Source organism: Physeter macrocephalus, chromosome 17, assembly GCF_002837175.3.
Source record: "Physeter macrocephalus isolate SW-GA chromosome 17, ASM283717v5, whole genome shotgun sequence".
Taxonomy (NCBI): Eukaryota; Metazoa; Chordata; class Mammalia; order Artiodactyla; family Physeteridae; genus Physeter; species Physeter macrocephalus.
The window spans coordinates 2,468,102-2,479,333 of NC_041230.1; the positions used below are offsets into that span (position 1 = coordinate 2,468,102).

At 37.2% G+C, this 11,232-nt stretch overlaps 1 protein-coding gene across 1 annotated transcript; it reads left to right on the forward strand.

Moving 5' to 3' along the window:
- The first annotated feature begins 6,120 nt into the window (after positions 1-6,120).
- Positions 6,121-7,039, forward strand: LOC112067303 (vomeronasal type-1 receptor 4). Its single transcript, XM_024132711.2, is given in 5 exon segments — positions 6,121-6,142; positions 6,145-6,558; positions 6,561-6,700; positions 6,703-6,866; positions 6,868-7,039. Coding segments are annotated over 5 exon segments (912 nt in total).
- The last annotated feature ends 4,193 nt before the right edge of the window (positions 7,040-11,232 follow it).

Below are 11,232 nucleotides of genomic sequence, written 5' to 3' on the forward strand. Positions count from 1 at the left end.
GAGGGTGTGCAGAAAAGGGAACACTCTTGCACTGCTGCTGGGAATGTCAATTGATACAGCCACAATGGAGAACACTATGGAGTTTCCCTAAAAAACTACAAATAGAACTACCATACGAACCCGCAATCCCACTACCTGGCATATACCCTGAGAAAACCATAATTCAAAAAGAGTCATGTACCAAAATGTTCATTGCAGCTCTATTTACGATAGCCAGGACATGGAAGCATGTTAAGTGTCCATCAACAGATGAATGGATAAAGAAGATGTGGCACATATATACGATGGAATATTACTCAGCCACAAAAAGAAATGAAACGGAGTTATTTGTAATGAGGTGGATAGAACTGGAGTCTGTCATACAGAGTGAAGTAAGTCAAGAGGACCAAAAAAATATCGTATGCTAACACATATATATGGAATCTAAGGAAAAAAAATGTCATGAAGACTTTACCGGTAGGACGGGAATAAAACACAGACCTATTAGAGCATGGACTTGAGCATACGGGGAGGGGGAAGGGTAAGCTGTGACGAAGTGAGAGAGTGGCAAGGACATATATACACTACCAAATGTAAATTAGAGGCAAGAGATATGGGAACATATGTATATGTATAACTGATTCACTTTTGTAAAGCAGAGACTAACACACCATTGTAAAACAGTTATACTCCAATAAAGATGTTTTTAAAAAAATGAATCTGTGTTTATCAATTTTTGGTTATATCAGAGACATAAATTAGGTACAGGAACCCTCCATATTGTTCCCTGCATAGTTTGCTTCTTACCTGTTTCTCGTTCAATTTTACTAAATGAATTATATTAGCAGAGAGAGAGATCTTGAAATGGGGGCTCTCAGAAGAGAAGAACATCATAATTCTAGAAAGGTTGATTGAGCAGAACAGGCATCTCAGTGAAAATCAAAGCTTCTGTCCAAACCTGGAAGTGTACTTGCATGGGGCAGATGGCTCCAGGAAAAATCCTCGAGTGTTGCAGTGGCCTTGCAGGAGATCATTAAGAGAGGCAGGATTTGGACTTCCCTGATGGTCCAGTGGTTAGGACTCCGCGCTTCCACTGCGGGGGTCGTAGTTCAATCCCTGTTCGGAGAGGTTCCACATGCTGTGCGGTGCAGCCAAAAAAAAAAAGAGAGAGAGAGAGAGGCAGGATCTGGTAAGAGATCAGTGTCCTGTGACATGTACATCAGTCATCTGATGTGAGATTCTCAGAGCTAAGTCCATGTGGTAGGGCTGACTGCAGAGCAATGCAAAACCCATGAAATCCTCTGATCACATGGGAAAGATGACGCTCTTGTTTCAGGGAGAAGTTTCCTGTAAGGAACGTCGTGCTTCTGTGGATATGAGATTCTATGCCTTTACTCTGTTGATGACAACTGACTGAAAATCATTAGAGGATCATGTGTATACTGCCTTCTTTATTTTTAATTTCTTAAAGAAAAAGCAGAGAAAACATTTTTATCCACTTTCAAATTGAGGATCAGGGGAATGACATCAGTGAACATATCAGAGTAGGGAAATCTGGGGTGTGTCCCTCCCCAGAAACACTGAAATAGGTGGTAAAACCTGTCAGAAATGATCTTATCAACGCGTGTAGTTTTCTTTCTTTCCTTTCCTTTTTTTTTCGCCATGTAGATTGATCTTTCACTGGACCTTTACTTGCTACAGGCTGTGGAGAAAAAAATAAGGAAGAAGAAGTTGTATTTTCTTGTGAGAGAATCACTGAGTCACATTAGCCATCCTAGTCTGTGTCTTACTCACCATGACTGTAACTAAACACACAAAAAACCAAAACACTTTGTTTTTTGTAAGTCAGTTGTGTCACTTCATACTTAAACACAAAGTAACACATATGGACTGAAATTTACTAGAACTGAGTACAATTTTGATTGTACTTGTGTTGAATGTGTGAGCATAACTTGCTACAAAACTTCATGATACTTATTTCCACAACTGACACATTCCCTTTTTCCACTCCTGATATGCCGCATATAAGGACTGTATGGGTCTTTACAAATGTGTGATTTCTATTCTTTGTACTGGTTGGACTGGGTTTGAGGCAGAAATGCAAACTACTCCTGACTTACTAAGGCACCTCCACATTTTCCACTCCCTTTGAAGTAAGCCAAAGACGTGACAAGTTTTGTCAATGGGCTAAGAGTAAAAATTGAGCGATGTCAATGCCATGTGCATGTCAGCTACCTCAAAGGGTGTTTTATTTTGTTTTTTGGCTTCTGGGATATTGGGGTTGTTTATACCCACAGCACATGGCTCGTCCATCCTGTCTAAACACCTTCCTCAAAATTTCTTCATCTTCTACAGCTAGTCTATCACCAATGTTTTTAAAAACTGTGTTCTCAAGTTGTCTTATTCATCACATTTTCTCCGTCCTCAATGTCACTACTCTAGGCTGTGAAAAATACAATAATCTCTGTGTCCCCGAAGTATCTGATACTCAAAGCTGCTGAACTATTCCTGCATATCACAGGGTCAGCATCCCTCTGTCAATATCCTCAGAAACCTACTAACCTACTAGTAGGTTTACTACTAATAAACCTACTAACCTTCCAAGCCTCCATCTTGTGCTTATCCCTCTTCGCTTATCAGACCACAACAATCTTAGTCACTCTGATTTTATAGCAATAGCAAATGAACGTAAATTCTGTGTGTGTGTGTGTGTGTGTGTGTGTGTGTGTGTGTGTGTGTGTGTGTGTGTGTGTGTGTGTTTATAGCAATAGTTATAGAACGAAAATTCTGTGTGTGTGTGTGTGTGTGTGTGTGTGTGTGTGTGTGTGTGTGTGTGTGTGTGTGTGTGTGTAGATGTAGTAGTTACCGGGGAAGTCTAGCATATTGCTCTTATTTCTGGCTTGGAAATTGGGAGGGTTTGAACAGTAAACCCAGGAAAAAAATGTAGATTTGTATGCAGAAAAAAGTATTAGTTGAACTCACATTTCATGTTTATTTATTTACAAAAGCCATCAATTTTGCTGAAAATACAGGAAAAAAATGTTGTAGAGGATGGTAGTAACCATTCAACATTCTTGAACTGAGTAAGTAGCAATGACTTATGTGACAGTTAAATAAATAGTAGCATCTGTTAAAACTTACTATTGAGGTGCTTTTGGGGGGGAGAGGCTTATAGATTTATATATTTCTATGTGTATTTTTCTATTTAGACTACTTGGGAATGGGTCCATATTGGTAAAATACATTTTACTAGAAAGCATCTTTAGCACCACCTAGACTTCCAAATTAATTGGCCTTGAGTTGGACAAATATATCCAATAATTTATAATATAAATTGCTGTCAGCATGGTCTTCCTTTTACTTACAAGGCTTGGAAATTCTTAGGCACTTTGGTTCTATTTCTCTGCTCATACTTAAACTGATGCTGATGCTTGCGGGTCTGAAGATTAGAAAAGAACTCACTGTTGGGTAGAAAAATTTCTCAGGGGAGCAGAGAAGTCAGCAAGATACAAGAGCTTCATTGCCAGACTCACCTGTCAACTCAATATTTCCTGCTCATCCCATATGAGAACCTGTCTGCCTCCCCAGATCATATAAAAGAAAAAGCTTCTCAAAGCACTACAATGGTCTCCTTGGGAATGACAAATTGATTGTAGTTTTAATGGTAATTAACAGCTTTTAAAAAGTTAATTACGTTTTTCACACATATCCTCTTGAGCCTGCTTTGGCACTGCAGCTGAAAGTGAAAAGATAAATGCAGTTCTGAGGGGAGGGGAGGTCACAGAAACGTAAACCCAATATCTAGGGGTCTGACTGACCCCCATGTAACACAGGTGCTGGTTTTCAAATAATCACGCTGCATTGCACAGCATCCTGGGAACTGAAAGAAGTCATGTAACAATTTTCTCTTTCAGTCTGAGAGGGAGCGTCTGCCAGTATCAGGAACAGGTGTAAGTGATTATCTCAGAAAGAGGAATTCTTCAGGGTTCAAATCTAGTCCAGCGCCAAAGCCACACAGAAAGATGGAATGATTCTGAGACTTGAGCTGGACTAGTAAAGAGAGATCAGGATTATAGATCCAACATCAATCCATAATGGCTCCTAACTTATAGAGTATGATTTAGTGTAATCCACAATGACCTTGATTCCCGGCACTGATTCCAAGTGATAATGCAGCTTGACTTTTAGTTTTCTTAAGAACCATAGTTTTGAACGCAGTCTGAAGTTCAGCCTCGTTTCCTGAAACCATATATTAAATTTTCAGGATTACTGCAGATGTGTGTGCCTATAACACCTTCTGCGTATCATAAAGAGTAAGATGTCACTTTGTTGTAAAGCAGAAACTAACACACCATTGTAAAGCAATTATACTCCAATAAAGATGTTAAAAAAAAAAAAGAGTAAGATGAATCTAGAAGTCATTTAGGCCTGTGCAGAGATGGTGAATCCAAATGGCAGTTCCAGGTATAAAACTGTTTGCTCTAACTCTGGGTATAGGAAGTACTTAATGGAGACCGTAATTGTTACCTCCTGAAAATGTCTTTGGTCTGTTTAATTTGATGAGTCTGTTTTTCCTATCGAAGAAAAGGAATCAGTACATAAGAAAACTGTAAATTTATGATGAGTCTCAGATAGCTGCAGTCAGACACAAATATATTGTGATACTTTCACTTATTTAAAAATGTTCTACTATTGATTAAAAATGTCTATTTCCAATTTAATAAAAAGCAGTTTTACACATTAGAGATTCCATTTTGCATACTTTCTTAAATGTTAAAATATAAGGCAATCTACCTTTCTTGTTAATACTTTTACTCATGAATTAATATATTCATGGATACATGATCAGAAATTATTAAAAATTGTTCTACACTAACAATTATATTACACATTAGTGATTCATATCCACTACTTTATGGCACAGTATGATATTCGATAATTCCTGTGTTTGGTGGTATTACATTTTGTTCAGGCACAAAAGCGAGTGACACTTTCTATTGTGGTCCTGACACTGAGCCGCTCTTGTATTTATTAAATCCAACTTGGCCATGTGGCAGCTTTCTGTAGTATTTAAAAATCCCAGAATTTACATTTGGTTAAGATCTCTAAAACTTTACGAACAATTGTTATTTTTCTATGAAATAAATTTTTACACATAATGGAAACTTGTTACAACTAAAATTATAAAATATGTGACCACTAACTTAAAATATTATGACACATTATCAAAGCAGCTAAATATATATTTGAACTATTAGGAGAACACAGCTACCTGGATTTGTCAGTATGTCATAGTGATTAAACGTGCTAGGTTTTTTACCAGACAAGTCAAGTTTAAGTCCTTTCCTGCCTATAACTATGGTGTAAATTTAGTCCAATCACTTCATCTCTCTATATCTAAGTTCTCCTCTTCTTGAGAATAAAAGTAATAGTAGTTCCTTCTCACAGGTTTGGGAAAAATAAAGAAGTTACCAGGTACATGTATGACCTTCATAGCAGTGATTCACTCATTATTAGAGCTCTTTTTTTTTTTTTTTTTCAGATTTTCTCTGCTTTTATTTTATTTTCATTTTAAATTAATTATTTGAGTATAGTTGATTTACAATGTTGTGTTAGTTTCTGCTGTACAGCAAAGTGAATCAATTATACATATGCATATATCCACTCTTTTTAAGATTTTTTGCCCATATAGGTCATTACAGAGTATTGAGTATATATAGTTCCCTGCACTATACATTAAGTTTTATTAGTTATCTATTTTATATATAGTAATATGTATATGTTAATCCCAATCTCCCAATTTTTCCTTCCCCCCTTTCCTCCTTGGTAACCATAAGTTTGTTTTCTACATCTGTGACTCAATTTCAGTTTTGTAAATAGGTTCATTTGTACCATTTTTTTTTTTAGATTCCACATATAAGTGATATCATATGACATATAAAAGCTCTTTAAAATTTATATATTAAAATCTTGGAAACCTCTTATTAAAAGAAAAACATTAAGGTAATCTATCTCAGTGGAAACTAATAATAAGTTGAGAAGATTGGATTTCAGTTGATATGACACATGTAACACATGCCTCATCTTTCTGTTCAGGAAACTAGCTCAGAAGGGAAATCTCATTCACAGAGAACTGACAGGATGGCTACCAGAGATTTTGCAATAAAATGATCTTCTTATCCCAGAATATATTTGGAATCCTGGGAAATTTCTCTCTTCTTTACCATTATCTCTTCTGTCACTTCACTGGATACAGCCTAAGATTCACAGATCTGATTGTTGAGCGTCTGCTTATAGCCAACTCCTTGGTCATGCTCTCTACAGGAATCCCAAGGACAATGGAAGCGTTTGGGTGGAAACATTTTCTCAATGATATTGAATGCAAAATTGTTTACTATATTCACAGAGAGGCCAGGTATGTGTCCATTGGCAACATCTGCCTCTTGAGTGTCTGCCAGACCATCACCATCAGTCCCAGGAACTCCAGGTGGGCACAGCTTAAAATGAAAGTTCCCAAATACATTGAATCCTCTATTTTCCTCTGCTGGATTCTGCACATGTTGATAAATATTATATTTACTAGGTAAATGTAACAGATAATTGGAGTAACAAAAACATCACAAAGAAAAAAGATTTGGGATTCTGTTATGCTTTAATTCATAACAGAATCACAGTCTTACTGAATGTAGGATTATTGTTATTTCCTGATGTTTCTTTTCATGTTTGGTGCTTATGATCTGGTCCAGTGGCTCCATGGTTTTCATCTTGCCTAGGCACAAGCAAAGGGTGCTATACATTCATACAACCAATATCTCTCCAAGATCCTCCCCTGAATCTAGAGCCACCCAAAGCATCCTTGTCCTGGTGAGCACTTTTGTGTCTGTACACTCTCTCTTCAATCTTTCACATTTGTTTGGCTCTTTTTAACAATCCCAGCAGGTGGCTGGTGAACTCTGCTGCACTGATTACTGCATGTTTCCCAACCGTAAGCCCCTGTATTCTCATGAGTCATGACTTCAGAGTATCCAGGCTCTTCTTTTCTTGTACAAAGATTAAATAATCACCTAGTCTTATGAGATATATGTAAATTGCTTTTATTTGCAGTGTGTTCAGCTGTTTATTCATTCCTCTTTGAGTCCTAAGTACAATTATTAAAGTCACTTACAAGGGTGGTAAACAAAACAGTTAAGTTTGTGCTCCTAAAGAAGCAATGCATCATAATACAATGTTAAATACATTATTGTGCAATTCTCATATAAATACTTACGTAAATGAAATTTTATTAATGCTTGTAAGAGAGCTTCAGAGTCTAGGCAGTATTAAGCAGGAGTTGAGACTTACGGAGAAGTGTTTGTGTGTGTACCTATCCACTTGGAATAATAATTTTCCCAGAAATAAAGTATGCATGGAACTGTAGGAAAAGCTACATGACATAAACAGCATCCAAGATGGTCATTCTTGGATGACCAAGAAAAAAAATCCCAGAAAATAGTGAACAGTGTGGTGTTAAGCTGAAGGGTATTTCAGGTTCAGAGAGTAAAGATTTGGGGGAGCCTAAATATGAACTTCTTATATTTCATCTTTGAAGAGATTGCACTCATTTGAAATGTGATGTTATGAATGCACATTAGCACATTTAAACATTTTCATTTGGAAGTGGCCAGTAAGATCTAGAATAGCTGAAAGAGAGCACAAAACATGTTTTTGCTAATTTTTTAAAGACATCAGGTGAGTGTTGAAAATTTTAAAATTCATGATTTCTGGGGTAAAATTGCATGTAATTTGAGATCTGTAAAAAGGCATTTTTTCCTATAATATTCAGAAGCTAATTGGGCATTTTTGCAAGTAAAAGAATTCAGGATGCAAATCCCAAGGCTGCCAGTAAGAGTAGCTCATAAAACATAACAAAGGTGAGATTCCTATTACCAATTTAAGGTTTATTGGGGCTAAGTAAGCAAATTTACAGTGTTCATACCTTCCAGCAGTAAAGAAATAATCAATTTTCTCATTGGTTCCTCTGATGGTGTGAACATTTTTGTCCATCTAATTTTTGTATTTGAAACCCAATTCCAATGGTGATGGTAGTAGGAGGTGGTGATATTGGAAATGATAAGGTCATGAGGGAAGTGACCTCATAAATGGGATTTGTGCCCTCATAATAGTACCGCAGAAAAGCTCATTTGCCCCTAGTCACATTTGACTACATAGCTAGAGGACCATCTCTATGAATCAGAAGTGGTGCCTTTAGTAGACAGTGAATTTGCTGGTGCCTTGATCTTGGACTTCCCAGTCTTTGCCACACTGAGGAAAAAATCATCAGTTGTTTATAAACTACCCAGGCTCTGGTATTTCTTTTTTAGCAACCCAAAGAGACTAAGGCAAAAATTGGTACTGATAAATAAGAGTACATCTGATAAAGAATACTTAATAATGTGGAAGTGCCATTAGAACTGCATATTTGATAGAGTACAGAAGAGTTTGGAAGTGCCTGCTGAAAAAAACCCCTGCATCACCATGAAAGAACTATTAAGGACAGCTCTGATGGAAGCTTAGAAGGAAAAGAGGAGAGCCACAGAGAACCTCAAACTTCTTAAGGAATACTTCAGTGTCCATAAACAAAATTTGGGGAGAAATCTGTACTTTGAAGAACAATCGGATGAGGCAGAAATGTGGAACATTTTATTGGAAACTGGAGGAAAGTGATTGCTGTTTTAACGTGGCAATAGATTGGCTGAATTGTAGTCCTCTCCTAGAGTTCTTTGGAAGGTAGATTTTGTGAGTAATGAAACTGGAACTTTGACTGAGAAAAAGTCTAAGCAAAATGTTGAAGGAGTCGTCTTTCTCTTAAATGCTTATAGTAAACTGGGAGAAGAGGGAAACAATGTAAATATGGAATTCTTAATCAAAACAGAAGTAGAGGGGCTTCCCTGGTGGCGCAGTGGTTGCGCGTCTGCCTGCCGATGCAGGGGAACCGGGTTCGCGCCCCGGTCTGGGAAGATCCCACATGCCGCAGAGCGGCTGGGCCCGTGAGCCATGGCCGCTGGGCCTGCGCGTCCGGAGCCTGTGCTCCGCAACGGGAAAGGCCACAGCAGAGGGAGGCCCGCATACCACAAAAAAAAAAAAAACAGAAGTAGAATTAAAAATTGGGAAAATAGCCAGGAATTTTAAACAACTACAATTGATATGCTAAGAGCTGTGATGGATAAAATAAACAGCATGAATGATTAGATGGCAATATAAGCAGAGAGATTAAAAACTTAATAAAAATCAAAAAGAAATGCTATACATTAGGAAAAAAACTAACAGAAATAAAGAATGTGTTTGAGAGGCTTATTAGTAGACTGGACACAACTGAGGAAAAATATCTCTGTGCTTGAAGACATAGTAAAAAACCTCCAAAACTGAAGCAAAAGAGAAAATGGGCTGGAAAAGAAATACAGAACAGAATATGAAAAGACTGTGCAACAATTAAAACAGTGTGTCTTATGTACAATGGGTATATGAGACGGAGAATAAAGAGAGAAAGGAATACAAAGTATTTGAAATGGTAATGACTGAAAATTTCCCCAAATGAATGTCTTACATCAAACCAGAATATCCAAATCCAGACAAAAACATTAATAATATTCATAATAACAGACCAATATGTCTCAGGAACAAAGATGCAAAAATCCTCAATTAAATATTAGCAAGTTGGGGCTTCCCTGGTGGCGCAGTGGTTGAGAGTCCGCCTGCCACTGCAGGGGACAGAACTGTACAATCGACCAAAAGGGATTTATCCCAGTCAAGCAAGGCCGCTTCAATCCTGCAAAATTAAGTACTTGTATCCATGTCATCAACACCCTAATGATGAAAATACATATGATAATATCAATATGCAGAAGAAAATTTTGACAAACTTCAACACCCATTTTTTAATTAATTAATTAATTTATTTTTATTTTTGGCTGTGTTGGGTCTTCGTTTCTGTGCGAGGGCTTTCTCTAGTTGCGGGGAGCGGGGGCCACTCTTCATCGCGGTGCGCGGGCCTCTCACTATCGCGGCCTCTCTTGAACACCCATTCTTGATAAAAACTCTGTGTGAACTGGGGATAGAAAGAAGCTTCCTCATGTTAGTAAGGAAAATCTACAAAAAACCTTACAGCTTACATCACACTGGATAAGAAACAAGAAGCTTTCTCACTAAGTTCAGGTACAAAGTAAGGTTGTCTCCTTTCACTATTTCTTTTCAATATTGTATAAGAAGTCCATGTTAATGCAATTAGACAAGAATAGGAACTGAAATGAATACAGATTGGATACAAGATAGATTGGAAGAAAAAAATCAGAAAACTAGCAACTGGATTAAAAATGGGCCAACAAACTTAACAGATACCTCACCAAAGAAGATAGACACTTGGCATATAAGCATATGGAAAGATGACCACATCACATGTCATCAGTGAAATACAAATTAAAAATTCAATGATAGAACACCAAATACCCCGTAGAATGACCAAAATTTGAACAGGGACAATAACAAATGCTGTGGTGGATGTAGAGCAATAGGAAATCTCATTCATTGTGAGTGGAAATGCAAAATTGTACAGTTACTTTGGAAGACAGATTGCCAGTTTCTACAATAATGAACATCCCCGTACCATGCAGTCCAGCAGGCTTGCTCATTGGTATTTACTGAAAGGAATAGAATATTTACTTCCACAGAAACCTGTACGTGGATATTTATAGCACCTTTATTCAAAACTTGAAAGCAACCAAGGTGTCCTTCAGTGAGTGAATTGATAAATATACTCGCAGCAGGGGGAGGCCCGCGTACCACAAAAAAAAAAATAAATAAATAAAAAAAAATAAAAATAAAAATAAAAATGGGCCAACAAACTTAACAGATACCTCACCAAAGAAGATAGACACTTGGCATATAAGCATATGGAAAGATGACCACATCACATGTCATCAGTGAAATACAAATTAAAAATTCAATGATAGAACACCAAATACCCCGTAGAATGACCAAAATTTGAACAGGGACAATAACAAATGCTGTGGTGGATGTAGAGCAATAGGAAATCTCATTCATTGTGAGTGGAAATGCAAAATTGTACAGTTACTTTGGAAGACAGATTGCCAGTTTCTACAATAATGAACATCCCCGTACCATGCAGTCCAGCAGGCTTGCTCATTGGTATTTACTGAAAGGAATAGAATATTTACTTCCACAGAAACCTGTACGTGGATATTTATAGCACCTTTATTC